This window comes from Sodiomyces alcalophilus (genome assembly GCF_042370955.1).
Source record: "Sodiomyces alcalophilus JCM 7366 unplaced genomic scaffold ACRALscaffold_7, whole genome shotgun sequence".
In the NCBI taxonomy this organism is placed as follows: domain Eukaryota; kingdom Fungi; phylum Ascomycota; class Sordariomycetes; order Glomerellales; family Plectosphaerellaceae; genus Sodiomyces; species Sodiomyces alcalophilus.
In genome coordinates this window covers 1,099,120-1,118,818 of record NW_027263538.1, presented here as the reverse complement: position 1 = coordinate 1,118,818, position 19,699 = coordinate 1,099,120, and the positions used below count along the sequence as shown (strand labels likewise).

The 19,699-nt window shown below is 55.4% G+C and overlaps 7 protein-coding genes across 7 annotated transcripts; 4 read left to right on the top strand and 3 right to left on the bottom strand.

The window, feature by feature from the left end:
* Window positions 1-337: 337 nt before the first annotated feature.
* On the bottom strand, window positions 338-2,109 carry ACRALDRAFT_1077568 (60S ribosomal protein uL2). The gene is made up of 5 exons (XM_071018658.1): window positions 1,981-2,109; window positions 1,730-1,789; window positions 1,185-1,653; window positions 993-1,090; window positions 338-933 (listed from the first exon to the last, which is right to left on the bottom strand). Exons 1-5 carry the CDS (start codon window positions 1,990-1,992, stop codon window positions 808-810), a joined length of 765 nt encoding a protein of 254 aa, XP_070872346.1. The 5' UTR covers window positions 1,993-2,109; the 3' UTR covers window positions 338-807.
* A 2,089-nt stretch (window positions 2,110-4,198) lies between these two features.
* ACRALDRAFT_2110630 (uncharacterized protein) lies at window positions 4,199-6,235 on the top strand (the record flags this gene model as incomplete). The annotated part of the gene is made up of 5 exons (XM_071023489.1): window positions 4,199-4,429; window positions 4,542-4,711; window positions 4,779-4,908; window positions 5,001-5,372; window positions 5,432-6,235. The coding sequence occupies 5 exons, from the start codon at window positions 4,199-4,201 to the stop codon at window positions 6,233-6,235; spliced, it is 1,707 nt and encodes a 568-aa protein (XP_070872345.1).
* Window positions 6,236-6,567: 332 nt separating this feature from the next.
* Window positions 6,568-7,276, bottom strand: ACRALDRAFT_1072163 (uncharacterized protein; the record flags this gene model as incomplete). The annotated part of the gene is made up of 3 exons (XM_071017942.1): window positions 6,568-6,594; window positions 6,744-6,848; window positions 6,932-7,276. 3 exons carry the CDS (start codon window positions 7,274-7,276, stop codon window positions 6,568-6,570), a joined length of 477 nt encoding a protein of 158 aa, XP_070872344.1.
* A 494-nt stretch (window positions 7,277-7,770) lies between these two features.
* Window positions 7,771-9,450, top strand: ACRALDRAFT_2110546 (uncharacterized protein; the record flags this gene model as incomplete). The annotated part of the gene is made up of 4 exons (XM_071023486.1): window positions 7,771-7,806; window positions 7,922-8,006; window positions 8,076-8,125; window positions 8,194-9,450. 4 exons carry the CDS (start codon window positions 7,771-7,773, stop codon window positions 9,448-9,450), a joined length of 1,428 nt encoding a protein of 475 aa, XP_070872343.1.
* Window positions 9,451-11,441: 1,991 nt separating this feature from the next.
* Window positions 11,442-14,662, top strand: ACRALDRAFT_1036001 (uncharacterized protein; the record flags this gene model as incomplete). The annotated part of the gene is made up of 2 exons (XM_071015011.1): window positions 11,442-14,021; window positions 14,108-14,662. Coding segments are annotated over 2 exons (3,135 nt in total), but the record flags the coding sequence as incomplete, so codon positions are not given.
* Window positions 14,663-16,311: 1,649 nt separating this feature from the next.
* Window positions 16,312-17,714, bottom strand: ACRALDRAFT_1083032 (uncharacterized protein). Its single transcript, XM_071019392.1, has 2 exons — window positions 16,992-17,714; window positions 16,312-16,841 (listed from the first exon to the last, which is right to left on the bottom strand). The coding sequence occupies exons 1-2, from the start codon at window positions 17,620-17,622 to the stop codon at window positions 16,432-16,434; spliced, it is 1,041 nt and encodes a 346-aa protein (XP_070872341.1). The 5' UTR covers window positions 17,623-17,714; the 3' UTR covers window positions 16,312-16,431.
* Window positions 17,715-17,930: 216 nt separating this feature from the next.
* On the top strand, window positions 17,931-19,698 carry ACRALDRAFT_1083033 (uncharacterized protein). The gene is made up of 3 exons (XM_071019393.1): window positions 17,931-18,141; window positions 18,211-18,539; window positions 18,601-19,698. The coding sequence occupies exons 1-3, from the start codon at window positions 17,985-17,987 to the stop codon at window positions 19,471-19,473; spliced, it is 1,359 nt and encodes a 452-aa protein (XP_070872340.1). The 5' UTR covers window positions 17,931-17,984; the 3' UTR covers window positions 19,474-19,698.
* Window position 19,699: the final 1 nt, after the last annotated feature.

Here is a 19,699-nt window from a genome sequence, read left to right as displayed (position 1 = left end):
GGACTCGGAGTTGGATGTGAAATTGGCGGGGTCTCTGGTTCTGTATGCTAATCGAGGGGTTGTGTCAAGGCTGGTGGGGCTGGTACTGGTACTGGTACTCGTACTCGTACTGGTACCTGCGGATCGCGTGGATTGTGCAACGGTACGGATTGTACCAATTGTACCTCTTCCACAGCTTACTCGTTGTCTCAGCCCCGCCGTTGCCCCTCTTACTGGGGAGTTGATAACCCTGTGAAGCATTGGCATATGTGAGATTTTCACTGCCATGGTTGTGATTTGAGTTGTTGTTTGGTAAAGAGATGACTTTCTCATGTTGCAATGGGCCAAAGCCGAGACAAGACAGAAGAAGAGTTCAGGATCAAGATATAATGCCAAAGACGGGCACAACGGAGCCGGCGGACTTTTTAAGTTTTCTTGTACCCAAAGCGGGATGATGTTCCTATGACACTTGACATTGAATTCGTTCTACCCCCCGTCATAGCGGCTACCTTTGCGAAGAGACTTAAAGTATGCGGTCGTTGATGTGACTGCAGCATCTCGACCCAAAGTACCCCTTCATCGTGGCTAGAACCGAGGCGCCTCATGAAAATCGATCATCGATGCCTGTAATTTCACCTGGGGGTATTCGGGCATTTCACCGCTTTGCAAAAAAAGTGAGAGCAAAGTCTCTCGGGGGTTTCATACGAGAAATGTCATGGTACTTTGTCACCAGAGCTAACCTCTTTATGCCCTCGGAAGTACCTCGAAAGATGCCAGCCGCGTAACACCATCCCAATGTAACCATGAAATCCTGCCGCGTCACATATTTTACTCCTTGGTCTTCTGAGTACCACGCAGCAGACCCGTCCTCCTGGCAGCAATAAGACCGGCCTTCTGACCCGCCGAGGCGTACCGGGAAATGGTCGACGCCTTACCAATATGTTGATGGTTACCCTGGAAGGATAGTCAGTATCTAAAACGTCCAACACCGCATCGTGCTCGGCGCTACTTACACCACCGTGAGGATGGTCGACAGGGTTCATGGCAACACCACGAGTCTTGGGCCAAGAGTTGCGCTTGACGGCGTACTTGTGCTTGGCACGAGAAGCCTCTGTAGAATGTATTAGCATCATGGCCTTTTTATCTGTGGACGCCCCAACGGCCGAACCGGAGAGGGCTAGGGAGAATAGAAAGAATCATCATACTCATCAGGGGCTTGTCGGTACGACCGCCGCCAGCGACGATACCAATCATTCCTCTCGCGCGGCTGTGGACGACCTTCTTGGCACCGGACGGAAGCTTGATACGGGTCTTGCCCTCGTCGGGGTTGTGACCAATGATGGTGATGTAGTTGCCGGAGGTACGGGCGAGCGCGCCACGGTCACCAATCTTCTCCTCGACGTTGGAGATGACGGTACCCTCGGGCATGGAGCTGAGGGGGAGGATGTTGCCGACGGTCAGGGCCGCCCGCTTGCCGGCGTAGATGAACTGGCCGGTGTACATGCCCTCGGTGGCGATGAAAGTCTCGGTGTGCTGCTTGAACTTGTAGGGGTCCTTGAACACCACCTTGGCGAGAGGTGCGCCACGACCGGGGTCGTGGATGATCTCCTTCACGATGCCGCGGATGTAGCCATGGCGCTCGGAGTAGTCGAGGGTTCGGAACCTGGCCGGGGCCTGAGGGGGGGAAAAGTTAGGAATTCTTTTGTTTCTTCTCGATGGGAGCTGCTCGTCTCGTCGCTTCGTTTCTCACCTTGTTGAGGCGGGTGTTGGCGGTGAAAATAGAGCCGCGGCCCTTTCTCTGATTGCGGATCTATAAAGTCGTGGCATGTCAGCTTCGGCATTCCCATGGTCTTTCGTGTTGGTTTGTTGTCCTCCCGGATCGAGCAGCGAGGTGCCGTTGTAACGACAAGGTCGTTTCATTTCTCGGTCGCCCTCGTTGCTGCAACCCAATGGCCATTTTGTACAATGTCGTTCAACTCGAATGCTCCAAGGGTTACTTACAACGCGACCCATCTTGTCTTCCTCTGCGTGCGGAAGTCTGGGTGTTGTCGTCGATGGAGGGTTGCGTCGGTCGTTCGGTTCACGTAGGAAATTTTTGGTGAACTTGTTGTGGCTCTGGGGGAAAGCCCTACCTTTTTCCGAGCACGTGATTTACATCCTTCCATCTCGCTGGTCTGTGCATCTCCTCGTTAAAAGGCCCCCACAAATTTCCATCTGCTATTTCAGTTCCCCACTATCTACGCCCTGTACCCACCCAATGGCTGTTTAGCCTCCCGCCTTGCCAAAAGAACACCCAACCTCAGTGCTCCTCGTTACTGTCCGTAGCTCAAGCCATCGCGGTTGCTTCATTTCCGTCGATATGCATATCGCGTCAGAACCACTAGATCTGTCTACCTGTCAGATTTCTTTTCATCATATTTGCTATTTCATGGTATTCATGGTATTGCGAGGATGATACATACGCATTCCGTCGTCCTTGACGAGCAATTGTCTTCCGTTCCCTTTCCCCGTCATCGAAGACACGTCGGAGTGTCGTTGCGACACCTTGTTCATCTATTCTCATTGTTGCATTTCAATTGTGGTGATGAAATGCCGAATGCTGACATTACAGCGGAAGAAGCACCTTGCGGGTCAAGCGACCAAAATCACGCCCGTACTCCTTTGGGCCGTGTTCTTGTTGGTTTCTTGACGTTGATTTCTCAAAAACGAGAAACCTATCATGTCAAAATTCCTCTCCTACCAAGTTTGGCTGTACGATAGGCATTCCTGCAGCCATTTTGGGGGCCGGCCAAGGCCGTGGAAGCCCACCACGTTTTCCAAGACAGTGCCCACTACTTTTCTGGATACAAGAAGGATCAAGTGGTTCAGCAGTCGGCCAGCATCGTCGTGGTAAACACAAACTCAGACCTCATCTTGACCAGACGGTCATCCCCAGACCACTCGTCCCACGTCCTATTTCCGACTTTGGCATTTCTTTTTCACTTACAGCTACATCACTTGCGCAGCGACGAAGGGCCGATGTCGTCTCATTGGCACGCTTGTGCCTGGGAACTGAATATGGACTCGGAACGGCAAAGTGCACACCTGGAGGCTGCGGCAGGCCTGGTTTTCCTTTGGTCAACGAACTACAAACATTTCCGGCTGGCAAGCGTCTCCGAGCGGAGAACGGTCGTCCCAGCGCCTAGCCATGGTCAAAGGATGCATCAGCCATGATAACGCGGCTAGCTCACGTCGACTCCAAACTATTAGCTTCGGCTCGTTTGTCGGTTACGTGGTTCGTCCATGCCCATGGAATGTGCCTCGGACAGGTGGGGTTGCAACCTGCAAGACAGCCCTAATCTGGTCCGAATAACCTCACTTCTGCTGGGTCTCTGGCAACCTGAGATTCGACAACTTTCATGACATGCATGGCTGATGCATCCAACTTGTACCTATGCGGTTCATGGAGGGATTGCTACCTCGTTTGCTGCACAGTATCGAGAAAGGTTCAAGTTGGAAAAGGCACGCGATTCATTTGCCCAACTTTAATCATCAAGTTGGTGGGTTGCATCGTGTGTGAGTTCATGTCGAGTGTGGCTTCGACTTTCTAGTTATCAACTGGTGGTTCAAAAGCCAGCCATTACTCGTGTCAGTGGGCATCGCCGAGTCCTCTTGCGACCGCTAGGCTGGTCTACCTATTGAGGGCCTGGTCCAAATTGAGGTTGATTCTCGGCACCGCTCCGATCAATACCGACACTCACTGGATATGCGATAAAGGCGTAGGACGGACTTGGTTATCGGCGAACAGGAACAACATACACGGGCGGACGAGGTAAGGTGCGGAGGCAGATGCCCCATGTACCAGTCGGCTGTTGAATAGAAGTGTCCATACCATAGTAGCAAGAGATCAAGTTATAGGAGAACAATTTGGTAGAGCCAAACTAGGTTTGACCTTGACCTGAGCCTATCAGAGTGTCGCAGAGCCATGGGAGTTCGGAGAAGTGCGGCTCCAGCAAGGCTACGAGGGTGGGTGTGGCCAGGGCGCGTCGGTCCAGTGCGGAAAACCCTCCCTCTTTCATCATCGCTCCAGTCTTTGCTCAACCTTGGACTCCACCCACCACCATCAACAAACTGGAACATCACATCTACCGAATTTCATCCACGCAAACTTGTCTGACTTGATTGATACACCACAACAAAGCCAAACCAGCATTTCGCAGGAGACAACCTCGCCGCGACGATGGCGGACGATTCCTCCGACCTATCGTCGCTTTCCTCTCTTTCCTCCGTCCCTTCTGATATCGAGTCCGATAACCCTTCAGAGACAAAGAATGGGATCCTAAAGTTCTTTCCCAAGCTCGCCAAGGGAGAGAAGCCCTCCCCCCCAGCTAAGGAACCGTCGCCACCGCCTCGGAAAAGGTCGCCTTCGCCTCCTCACGAATATACTCTAGCGGACAACCCCGACATCGCCGTGAGTTAGCTCGTTGGCGCGTCCTTCCACGCGATTGACGCGACATTTCGCGTTGCGCGACCACCTTGGACCTGTATTCGAGCCCTAAGCTAACCTGCCTCTCACCGTCCAGTTCATTGTTATGTTTAGGTGTCGATTTAACGAAGTCTTCCCCAAGTCTTTATCCAACTTTGGACCCCAAGAGCTCGAGAACGATGTCAGCGACACGCCGCCAGGACAACGGGTCGAGAACTTCCTCTGCGCTCTGTTAGGGCTGCTTCTCAATCGCAAACAGGATGTCAAGTACGACTTTTTGTGCGACCATCCTACTGCCTGCCGAACGTATGCTAATTTTTCCTCAACTCGCCAGGCCTGGCCACTATATGCGCGCTCTGGAAGACGCCATCAACAGCCACAAAAATCAGTGGCCTCGAGTCTGGGAGGGCAAGAGCCCTCTGTCTGGAGGCGCCACATTCCATAGCATGCTCAATACCGAGAGAGTACGTCCCACTGCACGACCAGGAAATACGGATACTGCCAAAAAGGGCCAAAGCTTTTTTTAGCTCTCATCGTGCTGACAACTTTGTTCTAGTTGACCCTACTTCGCGCCCTCGCCCTCTGGTCGCTTTCCGGCTCTGAAGCCATTCGAACGTTGATCAACAAATCCTACAGGCAGAACCGCCACGAAGACGATCTGAATCAACCCCTTTCCGTGCAGCCCTGGGGTACCGATGGGGATAAGAGACGCTACTACCTGATTGAGGGCTTGGACGACACCGCCTTCCGCGTCTATCGAGAAAGTAACCCCGCCAACCTCAAAAGGACCTGGTGGTCGGTTGCGGGATCGATTGAAGAACTCAAGATGTTGGCGGATAAGCTAGAAACAAAGGACGGTGGGCCCAAGGCGAGGAAACTTGCCCAGAGAATCATTTCCGCAATTCCGCGGTTTGAGGCGACTGAAGAGGTACGCGGTTCCATCTTCATTCGGCAATGGACACAGATGCTGACTGACTTATGAAACAGAAACGCCGGCGACGAGAGTATCGACAGGCGCAGAAGAATCGTTTCAAGCGACCTTCGCCTGGCTTCTCCCTCTACGAGGGGCGCACACGCGGCAAGCGCGTCAAGTACACTTTTTCCGATGACGAGGATGACTTTCTCTCGGATTCGACGCGCCGATCCACCCGCAATAGCGGTACACACACACCCGCTGAGCCCGCCGGCCCTACCACCACGGCGAGCGGTCGTCAGATCCGAGCGCCCGATCGCTTGAACGGCGGAGGCGCGGGCAGCGCGGCTGTGAGTGTCCAGGGGGATCATCCGGAGCGCGACGAGAACGCTCTCGGACGTGGCGGTCGTCCCAGGCGAGCCGCCGCTGTCAACCACGGGACAAATGGCTGGACCAGATCGACTAGATCTCGCGGCGTCTCGAACGGGATGGATGAAGATGAGTTTCCTAGTGAACCCGATCTCGGAGATGACGAGGAAGAAGACGAGCACGTGCCAGAAGACAGCGAGGAAGACGAGGAAGACGAGTTCAACGAGGACGAGATCATGGTCGATGGCGACCTCGAGCCACGGCCTCGTGGCCAACTCATAGTGGAACTCAAGGTCAACGGGTCGTCGCTCAGCAAGCTAAAGGCAGCAACCAAGGGGACCCTAACCCCGTCCCCGGATAGCAAGAACGGAGAGCAGAATGGGGCGCGGAACCCGAACGAGGGAACTGTCCAGAGTCCCTCGAAAGATATCGAGCCGGCCAAGGGTCAGACGCCTGAGCCTGATGATCCAGTGGCAGACAAGTTATCGGCGACTCCTTTGGCCTCGTAGGCGACATCTCTGGCCATCAGGGGTAGCCCGGACAAGCAGCAAGTTGCTGCCGACGGTGAAGAGTAGGACAGGGGAGAAATGAGCCATTTCGGCTTGACAACGGAACGGATAGGGCCTGGCGTGACTGGCGTTATGAAGACAAACATACTTGGGGGCGATATTCGTAAGGGTTACTTTACCTGAGGAGGAGGGATGCATATGTCTAGGGATGGTGTTGATTCATCGAGGCATACGAATGTATGGATCTTCACATAGACACAGCTGGCACTTGACTAACCCACTGGAGCTGTGTGGGCATGTATTCTAGGGTTCAGTGGGAGCAGGACTTTCTGTTAGACCGTTATGGGTTTTACACAGGACTATAATATGATTACAGTATACTCCCATCGTTGACCTCACGCCATTGAAGGGAGTGACGCTACCATTTTCGTGGTGGTTACCTGTATCTTGGTCTTTGCCCCTGGCCGGTTATGGGCCAATTGTTCACGCCGTACCACCACCTCCTTACCCTCGCGCCGACGGACGATCCGTGGATCTGGGCGTTGCGGTTCCAACTCTGCCACCCCAACAGGAACAAGTTGTAGAGCACGCCCTGCAGCAGCGGCATCATGACCTTGCATAATAATCAGCAAGAGCCCCAACATCCACGAGTCTCAGGGAGAGAAAGGGATTGCAGAGAGAATACGGGAGACGAACCTGATCCCGCACGGTGATCCACGCTACCTTCCCCCAGGTATCGGCCTTGGAGATGCTATTGAGGTAGCTCTGCTCGAAGCGCAGGTCTGGCATGGGCGGGAGGTGGGCGGCCCGTCGCCGGGGCTTGATTACGCTGTAGGGGATGTAATCCTCATCTTCGTCTTCTTCTGTTTCATCCCCATCGTACCTCCGGTCTGGATCAAACTCGTCATCGTGGTGGATCGAGACTGGTATCTTCTGCGAGGTGGCCGTTGTCGGGTTCAGATCGTGGGTGGCGTCCGGCGCGCGGTTTATGTGGGCGGTCTGAATCGTTTCCGCCACCTGGGCAGGAATAGAAGATGCCATGGTGGTTACCGGGAAGGGCCAGAAGAACAGACCAGCAAGAAAACCCGGGAATTCAATGGGGTTGAGTGGTTGAATGGTCTCCGTGATGGCGAGGGTACATCATACGAAGTACAACACGCCGAGGCTGTTTCGTCGCCAAGGCTCTCGCGCCGCAGTTCAGCTCGACCCGATTATTGCATATGCATACTATGAGGTCATCAAGATTTCGGGCACAGTCGGTCCCTTTTTTTTTATGGGTCGGAGGCAACAGCGGAGGCAAATGGAACTTGGAAAAGTGGTGGTGGGCCGAGAATCGCCCAAGCCCTTTTCATTGGGTCTCCCCGCCATCTTAACAAGTTTTCTCCCCTCGAACATTCCTGGATAGCGTAGTCGCCGCTAAAGAGGGAATTGCGCGCACGAAATAGAAGAACGACTCCTTGTCGTCTCTGTTTATCCAACCTCCCCAATACAACACAACAACAGCTATTCCTTCTATCTGAAGCATCACCGCCAAGATGTCGGATCCCAACGCCAGTGAGGCGGAGAAGAACGTACGTTGTCATCAGGCTTCCCATCCCCTGAACCGAACCGCAGCGCACCCCTCATTGCCCCGCGTTACAGGAAACTGCTCAAGGAGGAGACACTGACACGCTGCCATGATAATAGATCGAGATCTGGAAGGTCAAGAAGCTCATCAAACGTCTCGAAGCGGCCCGTGGCAATGGCACCAGCATGATTTCGCTCATTATCCGTACGTGACGCTTTCCGCTCTCGTCCCCACCGGGGTTGCCCGAACTTGTGTGCTGACACTTCCTCACAGCGCCCAAGGATCAGATTTCCCGCGCCGCCAAGATGTTGGCGGAAGAATACGTAAGCCTATCACCTATCGCCGACTTGCTACTTGGGCCACAGCCAGACACTAACAACAAGTCAAACAGGGAACGGCTTCGAACATCAAGTCGCGTGTCAACCGACAGTCCGTGCTCTCCGCCATTACGTCCACCCAGCAGCGACTCAAGCTTTACAACAAGGTGCCTCCCAACGGCCTTGTCGTCTACTGCGGTGAAATCTTGACATCCGAAGGCAAGGAGCGGAAGGTCAATATCGACTTTGAGCCCTTCAAGCCCATCAACACGTCCTTGTACCTATGTGACAACAAGTTCCACACCGAGGCCCTGGCCGAGCTGCTCGAGTCGGATCAGAAGTTTGGCTTCATCATCATGGACGGCAACGGTGCCCTCTTCGGCACGCTGAGCGGCAACACCCGAGAAGTCATCCACAAGTTCTCCGTCGACCTTCCCAAGAAGCACGGCCGTGGTGGTCAGTCCGCACTTCGTTTCGCTCGTCTCCGTGAGGAGAAGCGTCACAACTACGTCCGCAAGGTGTCGGAGCTGGCTGTCCAGAACTTCATCACCGCCGACAAGGTCAACGTTGCCGGTCTCATTCTCGCCGGTTCGGCCGATTTCAAGAACGACCTGAACCAGTCCGACCTGTTCGACAACCGCCTGCAGGTCAAGGTCATCAAGGTCGTGGACGTGTCATACGGTGGCGAGAACGGGTTCAACCAGGCCATCGAACTGGCGTCGGAGACGCTGGGTAACGTCAAGTTCATCCAGGAGAAGAAGCTCATCGGCAAATACTTCGAGGAGATCAGCCAAGATACCGGCCGCATCTGCTACGGCATCGATGATACGCTCAAGGCGCTGGAGCTCGGCGCTGTCGAGACGCTGATCGTCTTTGAGAACCTTGAGATCAATCGCTGGGTGCTGAAGGACAGCGAGGGCAACGAGACGATCCTTCACACCACCAAGCAGCAGGAGCAAGGCGATCGCGCGCAGTTCATGGACAAGGAGACCGGGCAGGAGATGGAGGTGGTTTCGCAAGAGTCGTTCCTGGAATGGGTCGCCGAGCATTACAGGGACTTTGGTACAACCCTCGAGTTTGTCTCGGACAGGTCGACGGAAGGAAACCAGTTCGTCAAGGGCTTTGGCGGAATCGGCGGCCTTCTCCGATACAAGGTCAACTTTGAGCAGCTCGCTGACTTGGAGGACGATGATGACTTTTATGACGGTAAGCACGAGAACCCCGAGGAAGCAGAAGGACCAGAGGAAACTAACTGTGTCGATCTCTCCAGATTGACCAACCGCATCCTCCACTGGAGGATCCGCTCAAGTGCCATCTACGCTGGAAGATGATCAAGACGATTTCTTCCGGCAGGCTCCGCCCGAGCCAGCACCAAGCGCAAGCGCAGGCACCAGCGCCGCTCATCGGCGCCTGATGGGCCGATCCACGCCCAATTCCCCCCGGGGTCACCAGTCGGCTCGCCCGAGCCCGCTCCGGTCCGTCATGACGGCCAATTGAATCACAAGAGTACGAACAATATAAGATTGCAGGTACGTCCATCATTTGGTCCTACCCAGCCTTTAATTCCTATCTCCCTGACAATCTATCTGCTGTCTAGATGTTGCCCCTCTTATTTTCTACGATGGACTCTGGGCCATCCCGTGCCAGATGACCCAAGTCCTGGGGCTTTAGGGTAAAGATTGTGATGCAGAGGGACGCTGTACTTGGACTGGCGGGTGGTCGTCTGCGCGACGTAGCAAGTCGCCGCCATGTAGATAAGGAACATCGAGACAGCCAACACATCACCGAGTCACTCGCTTAATTATTCCGTCCATTAGCTCTTTGAATTGCGCATGACTATGAGATCAGAGGTGGTATACGAGGATTGTCCGAAGCGCCAAGTAGCCTAGCTGGCGGTCGGGGGTGCTCGGAGCCGGCCTTTGCAGATCAGGTATAAGTGACAAGGTATAAGTGACATTAACTCTTGAAGTCCGTAGTATGGTAGTGCGTGCGTGGGGGATGAGACTGCGATGAAGCAGGCTGGTCGACAGCAAGAGTCCCAAGGACATTATTGAGGCTATCGAAAGTGGTGATATTGAGAGTGAGCTGTTATCGGATATATTCAGACACTGTATAATTACGGGCAGGCAGAGCAGCTACGGAGAGTAAGAACACGTGATTTCGGTCCGGCACGCACGGATCTGGTCATGTCTTGCGGCTATTCTTCGGGATAGCCCCATATATAAGGATCTTTGCGGAAAGTTTTTCCATTCCAGCTTCGAGATGACATTTGAGCATCATCCTTCTCTCTTCAATTTCTCTGTTCAATGTTTCTCAAGCCGGGCTATGGCCTGCCTAACTTATCCTTGGCTATTCATTCCCTCATCATACCAAAGCGGACTCCTATCTACTCCAGAAGGTCCGCAGCTGTTAAATCGGCATCCTATATTTAGGATACGGACCTGCGATGGTCTGACTGCCCTTTGAGCTGTTCAGGCTGTTACTGTCGTCTCGGGCAGCGGCAGACGTCCTTGCCCTTCGTCAACACACGTCTCTCCGGTTCCTGAGCAGTAATCATGCTCGATGGCTGTACTATGGGGCTTGACGAATGGAGCTTAGGACGAGACTCTGGATCCGATGAACTTCAGTGCTCGGGGTTTGTCTTGCCCTGATTGTGATGAACAGTAATGGTTGGCTTTGTACCGCCTATACTGGTGCCATACCCTTGCTTCACTCTGAGATATGTCTGCTCCCCATGGCATCTCTCAATTTTAGTATCAAGGAAGAAAAACTGCTCTTGCTATGACCTGCCACTCACCACAACTCCAGTTGCAGATTGGAGATTGAGGTCCGTATGTTTGGTCTACATTCTCAACAATACTAAATAATTCTGTCTGTCCAAGGAATAGTAATGGCCGAAGGTCACCATACATATACAGTAGGCTATGGGGCACTCGCCGACTTATCCCGTCAACTGTAGCGAGTTCTATAACCACTCCGTAACTGCACTATTCAGAGTTGCAGCCAGAATCAAGAGGTTGCTTATCTTCTGTTATCAGTGAATATTACATAATACTACCTGGCCAAGGCACCAGCTGCACAGACCAAGTTCGCTGAAAGGCTCTTGGTCGTTCTTGCTCTTAGAGTTTACTTTCGTAATTCCCACCAAGCCTCACCGGCAGGAGCACCCAAAGCTTCTCTTTCAAACAACAAACCACCTCGGTCTGTCTTCGTGGCAGCCATTCACCAACCCCAATTGAGCCTGCATTCATTTTGCACACCATAGATTCTTGGATGTGAACCTGGATACTAGACAATGCCCTAAACTCCCCTTCCGGTCATCATGTCCAACATTCGCAACGGCACAACCGATGCCAATGGCGTGTACGCGACACCCACGCGCAAGCGATTCTCCGACATTCCCTCCGCCATCGATGTCCCCGTTCACGGCGAAGCCGAAGATGAGGCTGTCGAGATTGATCTCGAGGCCCTCTTCGATGACCCTACCGAAGTCTGCACCCTGCTCGAGAATGAGCGAGCAGCACGAACATACTGGATGACCGTGGCGCTCGCCTACGCCAAGCAGAAAAACGTCGACCATGCGATTGAGATGCTCGTCCGCGGTGGCAACTCCATGCGCGACAATAATCCACGCGAAAAGCTGAGCTTGGTGGGATGCCTATGCTGGATGTACCTCTGGAAGGCACGCGAGGCGCCGCGTCTGGCCCCCGATGGCCGACTGCCCTCCGAAGCCAAAACGAAGGAGCACTATCTCCAGCTAGCTACCTCGACACTCAACGAGGCGTCGCGCATTAATCCCGCCTTCCCGCCGCTGTTCCTGGCTCGAGGTGTGCTCCAGCTTCTCCGGGCCTCGCTACAGACATCTCTTGGCAAGCATGACAACGAGAGAACCAACCTCTTACGCGCCGCCCTCAAGGCTTTCGAGGACGCCATACGCGTGTCAAACGGAAAGAATATGCTGGCAGTCATGGGCAAGGCGAGGGCATATTTCTCGCTCGGAAAATACGCCGAGTCTCTGGCGGCTTACCAGGAGGTCCTCAGCAAAATGCCGGACCTCGTCGATCCCGACCCGAGAATTGGAATTGGATGTTGCTTCTGGCAGCTTGGATACAAGGAGGATGCCAAGCTCGCGTGGGAACGATCGCTCGAGATCAACCCGGACCACAAGGTGGGCAATATCCTCCTCGGTCTATACTACCTCGATGCGAGCGGTAGCCTGCCGACCGACAACCCCGAATTCATCCGTCTCTACAAAAAGGCCATGACCGAATACACTCAAAAGGCGTTCAAACTGGACAAGAACATGCCGTTGACGTGCGCCACCTTTGCCAACTATTTCCTTTCGCGGAGGCAGTTTGGCACGGTTGACTTGCTCGCCCACAAAGCCATCCAATACACCGATGTCAGCGCCATTGCCAGCGACGGATGGTACCTCTTAGCTCGCAAGGAACACCACGAAGGAAACGCCGATCGCGCCAGCGACTACTACCGCCGCGCCGACGATGCCAGGGGTGGTGCCGATCGAGGCTACCTGCCGGCCAAGTTTGGCGCTGCACAGCTGTCCGTCATGCGTGGCGACCTGGGCGAAGCCAAGCTGGCGCTGGAGAAGCTGGTTCAGCAGTCGAAGCACCACGAATCCATGGTTCTCTTAGGTACCCTTTATGCCGAGGAAGTCTTCGCCAATCAGGCCGCCGGCAGCAAAGAGGACCAGACGGCCGAGACCCAGAAGGCCATTGCTCTGCTCGAGGGCGTTCGCAATTCGTGGAAAGACCCCAAGAGGCAGGTGAATGCAGACAGCGCCGTCCTGCTGAACCTCGCCCGGCTTTACGAAACGCAGCAGCCCGACAAGGCGCTGCAGTGCCTCCTGCAGGTGGAACGGCTAGAGATGGATCAGGTCGACGAGGCGCATCGGCCCCCTGAGGGAACTGACGAGGCCGAGGTCAAGAAGGCGTTGCGCCGATACCTACCTCCTCAGCTGCTGAGCAACATTGGCTGCTTTTACTCGCAGGCTGATAAGCACGAACTTGCGAGCGAAACGTTCGAGGCGGCGTTGGATGCCTGCATGAGACTCGGCGAGAGTGAGGAAGACGCCGACGTGGATGCGCTTGTGACCACCATCAGCTTCAACCTGGGGCGAAGCTATGAGTCGAGGGGTCTCATTGACGAGGCCATCAATGTCTACGAGGGGCTCCTGAAGCGGCACGAAGATTACACGGACGCGCGCGTGCGGCTCGCATACATCAACCTCCGAAAGCACCCCCACAAGGAGGGTCCAGAAGCGGTCGCTAAGCTCTTCCGCGAGAACCCCAGGGACCTGGAAGTCCGCGCGTTGTATGGGTGGTACCTGGGCAAGGTGACGTCCCGGAAAAGGTCGCAGAACATCAACGAGGACGACGAGTTCCGGCATTACAAGCATACGCTGCGAGACCACGACAAGCATGACCGGTATGCGCTGGTCGGGGCCGGCAACTTGCACCTCCTCACGGCGCGGGAGATGCGACGCGAGACGGAGAGGGATAAGATGAAGCGGAGTGCCATGTATACGAAGGCTGTCGAGTTCTTCGACAAGGCGCTCTTGCTCGATCCGCGGAACGCCTACGCCGCGCAGGGCATCGCCATCGCCCTGGTCGAGGACCGGAGAGATTACAAGGGGGCACTCAACATTTTCCTCAAGGTCCGGGAGACGGTCAAGGATGCACACGTCTACATCAATCTCGGCCACGTCTATGCCGAACTCAGACAGTTCACCAAGGCGATTGAGAACTACGAAATTGCGCTCTCGAAGGAGGGCAAGGAGAATGACCCGCTGATCCTCGCTTGTCTTGGCCGAACTTGGTTGAACAAGGGCCGGGCGGGGCGTGATCTGGACGCCTATATTGAGGCGTTGGCATTCGCTAAGAGGGTAAGCGGCCGATTATCTCCGTTGTTTTATTTTTCTCCCCTTTCCTACTGATTGAGTACTCGTGACTAACTTGATTCCTGCTCCAGGCACTCGAGGCGGCGCCCGAACAGGTGCACTACAAGTTCAACGTCGCCTTTGTTCAGATCCAGCTCGCTTCCACCATCTATCAAATGCCGGAAGCTAGTCGGACTCTGAGCAAATTGCAGGACGCGGCAGACGGTCTTGAGGCGGCCATCGTGGCATTGGATGAGATTGCGGCGCACCCCCAGACGCCTTATCCCAAGCATGACGTCGAGCAGCGCGCCAACATGGCTCGCAACACGCAGAGAAAGCAGCTCGAGAGAGCCATAACGAGTCAGAAGGAGTACGAAGAGAAGAACAAAGAGAAGATGCAGGCGGCGCTCGAGAAGCGTCAAGCCGAACTCCGGCGGCGGGAAGAGGAGCGCGAGCGGGCGATGGCGCTCGAGCGCGAGAGACAGGAGAAGATCCGAAAGGAGCGCGAGGCGATTGCTGCGCGAGACCGCGAGATAGCCCGACAACGCGCCGAGGCTGAGCGGGCGCGCCTCGAGGCCGAGATGACGACGGACAGCGAGACGGGCGAGAAGGTCAAGCGGAAGCGCAAGGCGGCGGCGTCGAAACGGGGTGCGGAAGACAAGCCGAAGCGGGGATCGCGGAAGAAGAAGAAGGCGGCGGGCACGGACGGCGAGGAATCTGATGAGGAGCGGCAGCCTAAGAAGAAGCGGCGGCTTTCTCGGAAGGGAGTGGCGGAGAAGTCGGGCAAGTACAAGTCGGCCGAGATTGTGGTCGACAGCAGCGACGATAGCGAGGTTGACCACGCCGAAGAGGATGATCATGATGATGATCCGCTCGAGCGGGCTGAGAGGGCGCTCGAGAGGAAGCAGAAGCGCGGCAGCGGGTCGCCCGGCGCGGATGATGATGCTGGGAAGCGACGGAGCGGAGATGGAGATGAAGAGGACGACGAGGGTCGCGGAGACAAGATGGATGTGGATGTCGGCGGAGATGACGAGGATGAGGATGAGGATGCGGGGGTCTCGGTGCGGCAGCAGAGCAAGCGGTCGCGGCGAGGCAGGGTGGTTGAGAGCGATGACGAGGAAGAAGAGGCGGAAGTGCAGGAGGGCGAGGGAGATGAGGAGCCTGCTGTGACGGGTAGGGCTGACGACGATGATGAGGAGGCTGCACCCAAGGCCGATGTCAGCATGGCTGATGCGGAAGACGATGAGGAGTGAGGGCTGTTATGGCCTCGTCCTATGAGTTGCTGCGACGCATCATGCGGCTCGGTGTCTGGGTTCCTCTCTTTAATAACATGGGGATCCATGATCCCATCCATATCGGGGGATTTCTCCCTTTCCAGTTAGTTGTATGAACATTATAAACAGGTAGATTGGTAAACGGGCGGGATTTGCGCAGAAAAGCGGCTGCTTAGCTTGGGGTATCTGGGTTGTAACGTGTCTCGGTGTCAGTGCTTAGTCTAGCAGCGAGCTGGTCCTTATACCGGGACGATCATGCAAATATATATCAGTGCTTTATGTGGTGTTCTGTATCTGTAGTGTGCGCCGTGACATATCGTGGCCGGGTGCGTTGTCATATTAAGTGTACGTTTGAGAGAGGTCAACTTGGACACTACGATATGATACGAGTCGTGGGCGAAGATGGACATGGAACCGAAGCCTCGGGTCACGATGGTGAGAGACTGGGCGAAACCAGGCCGAGGCTCATGGGGCCTGTCCACTCTTCGGACAAGACTAACACATATATGTATGTAGATATAACCAAGCCATATTATCCCATTGTCATCAGATTCTAGATGGTTGTTATGCTGCAGATCTTGAAGCCGGTGAGCCGGAAGAAGGCCGCGCCGTCGTCATCGAGGAAGTTGTAGACATGCTGACGCCCAAGGGGTAGATGGAGACGAGGGCCACGTTGGACGGGCATCGATTGGCAGAGGTGACAGCCAGTGACAGGAGAAGAACACTGCTGACCGGCTTGCAACGATAATCTACTGCCCTGGAGGTTGTAAGAGGGGAGAGGGATGGATATATCACAGTGCGTTCGCATGAGCTTAGCCCGGGGGTTAAGGTGGGAAAAGGTAGTGTAGCAAGCTCCCTTCACCCTGTATTCACACTTTCACGCCCTCCCGCCTCAGTTGTCATACAGTAGAGGTTACGGTTGTCACTACTTTCTGCCTTGTACTTTAAAAGCAAGTCTAGGATAGATGCCTCGTTGAAACTGTTCACAAGCTGGCTGGGTGGTCAGGGGGTCAAGTTGAGGTGCGTGGGATGGACCGGTTGACATCAATACTCCAAGACACAGCTCAACCGGCCATGGAAAATTACCTATAATACACTACCTAGCTATCTCTTTCGTAGTAGAGTCAAGACGACGAAACATCTCAGCTCATCAGCCCCGTCGTCGCAGTCCCTTTCACGGCCAGTCTCCCATCCTTTCCCTCCACCCACACATCCCATTTCCTCTCGCCATCCCCGACGGTCGCCTGGTTCCCCTTCTCCTTGAGACAGACCCTCATCTCCTCGTCGCAGTACAGTGGCGCCAGGTTGCGGTAGCCCAACCAGCGCACGCTCTCCGTTGGTCTCAGGCCCTGTGAGAGCCGGCCCTTGAGCGCAGCAAACATGAGGGTCAGCGACAATGGCCCGTGGACGAGCAGGCCCGGGTGGCCTTCGGCACGGGTCAAGGCCGTGTCGAGATGAATGGAGTGGATGTTGTAAGTGAGCGCGCTGTAGTTGGCCAGCAGCGCGCGGGTGGGTGTCAGGGTGAAGGCGTAGTCCGGGTTATCGTGAGGTGCTGCAGGGGGTGCATGGTGCGTGCGTGTGAGAGCTCAGATATATGGTTCCTGAATCCATTGGAGTAGGAGGCGGAAAGGGAGAAAAGCAACGAAATATGAACATATATATATATATATGTACATGTCTAGAGAACACGGAAACAACTTACGCTTCAGTCCTCGTCTGGGAGGACCTTTCTCACTGAGGCCCACAGACTCTGCCTCGGGCATAAAGACCAACGTCCTCCGCTCTTCGATAGCTGCCGGCACACCATCCTCTTGGTCGGTGGCCCGGTACCTCCTCCACACGTCGACGTGGGCTCTGGCCTGGTCACCCTTCCCAGACGACACCCTGACGTCCTCGACCGTCTCGGCGCAGACGACTTTCCGGCCGTCGAGCGTCATTTCCCGCTCCCAGCCCGGCCGGAAACATACCTCGCCGCCAGCCCACATGCGCCGCATGAACGGCGGGCCGGGCCAGTGGTCCGCGTCCGTGCCGTCGGGATGGAGCTCTGATGGGCGAGCTTGGATGGGGAAGTAGACGAGGTGGTGGCCCTGGGGGAGGTACGGCGGTGCATCGTCGTTCCCAGAGGATGAGGCGGGTTGTTCTGGAAGGCATTCCGACGGGATGTGATCGGAGAGGGAGATTGTGAGGAGGTTCGAGTGGGTGGGAGAGAGGTGATCGGGTATCAGCTTTGGTTTATGGACGATCTCTTGTATTCGGGATGTCGAGTAGCTCCTTGTGTGGGAAATCACCGTTCTCCATTGCGGCAGAGACGAGCGTCCCAAGACGAGGACCATGCCAGTCTGGTATCGACGGGACTCGAAAATCGAGAACCTGCAAACTGAATGATGAAGGGCCGTGGTGTGTAGAAAGTAAGTGTAAGTGTAAGTGATGGCTGAGTGGAGTCCCTGGCCGTTTCTCACCGGCGGTGACGCGGTACTTTGGTATTGTACCTTCCACACCGCCCGTCAATTGCCAAATGCGGGGCGGCCGTTTGAGCGCACAGACCACCACCATGCCAAGTGCCTGCCTGCCTGCCTTTCGAGGCCGATAAGATGGAAAAAAAATATTATTCCAACTCATTATCAGCACCTCGTTTTTCCCACTCATACCGAACATCACGACCGCCAGCACTCCTACACCCCTACGTTTACACACCATGGCAGCAGAGAATGGCAGGAAAAGGAAGAGGGCTGGCGAGGAGAAATCCAAGCCCAAGAAGAAGCCGGCAATTGACCCCAAGACGGCACCCATGGCGTCGACATCCATCCACATCACCTCCATCACCAAGGCCCAATACTGCCCTCCCGTGATCGGTATGGACTCGCCGTATCCAGTTTGATTCCCGACTCGGGGCAGTTTATTGACCATGCCATGTCCTGTAGCTACGACTCCTGGAATGCATCTAAAAAACAACGTCCCGTTTCGCCCATACCAGAAGAAAACAAAGTCAACCAAACGGTCCCGCCGGCTGCCGCCTTCGTCGCAAGAACTTATGCTGCACTCGACCAAGCATCGGACCGTCGACCTCACTGGGAGGGAAGAAGGACTCAGCGGTCATGGTGGCGAGCCCCTACAAAGGCAATACCTTGCCATTCTGGACCCCAAAACGGGCAAGATGGAGGTGATGGAGGCCAAGAAGCTGGTTGTTCGCGGGACGGTCCGGGCAAAACATGCCACCGAGGAGGCCATGGCTGCGCCGATTGAAACCAAGGTGAGAGAAAAAAATGAGCAAAGGGGAAGAAAAGAGAAGCATGCTAACGACATGGAAACAGAGCTACCAAGATCAAAAGATCGACTTGGGCCAGACATTCGGTACGAGAAAGGCCAAGAAGATTATCGAATCAAACGCCATGAACGCCATTGTCCAAGACACGGGCGCCGGAGATGGGTCCGGTCCCGAGAAGCTGGATGCGGCATCCAAAGCCATGCTGTCCCAAATCGGCCAAGCCACGTCGTCCATGGCCACGAGGGAGCAGCTGCAGGCGGCCATCGACGAGTCCAAGCCGGTACCCCCCGCCAACCTGGAGGCCGACGAGGTGGCCGACGTGTACGATCCCAACGTGTTCATCGGCGCCGAGATACTCAAGGCGGTCCCCGTGCGGGACTGGCACGAAGCCGTGCAGCGCAACGACGACATCCAGGTCATGTCGCGGTTCGTGGCGCGGCGGGTGCAGGCCATGGGGCAGCAGGACCGCGCGCTGGAGAAGCTCCGGCTGCTGCGGTACCTCTACTTCCTCATCGTCTTCTTCCTGCACACCAAGGAGGGCCGGCAGCGGGGCACGCGGCGGATACCGCCCAAGGAGGTGATGGCGCGGAACCTGGCGCCGGCGCCGCAGGCCGTGGTGGAGAACATCCGCCGCAAGTTCTCCGACGGCGGCGAGATGCGCAAGTTCCACATCGACCTGCTCATGACCCACTGCTGCCTGCTGACCTGCCTCCTCGACAACTTCGAGACGGAGCCGCAGGACCTCCGCGAGGACCTGCGCGTCGACCAAAAGACCATCAACCAGTACTTCCAGGAGATTGGCGCCCGCATCCTCCAGCGCAAGAGGCCCGGCGAGACCAAGTCGCGCTCCATCGCCAAGCTGGCCTTGCCGTTGCGGTTTCCCAAGCAGAGCATGGGCATGGCGAAGAGGCGGAGATAGATAGCCCTTTGAACAGAGGCGGTCGAGGAATGGCTTGGATGGGTTAGCATGGAGCTTTGGCGCAAAACTGCCTCGGAACATGAAGTTCCATGTTGCAGTATCGCATACAAATACACATCGTTCCGGTCAAGGAACAAGAGCCCGGTATTGCTTTAGGGACTTGACTACGGGCAGATTGATCTTCACATACATCGTACTTCGTAGCTACCGAGTACTCCATTTCAGA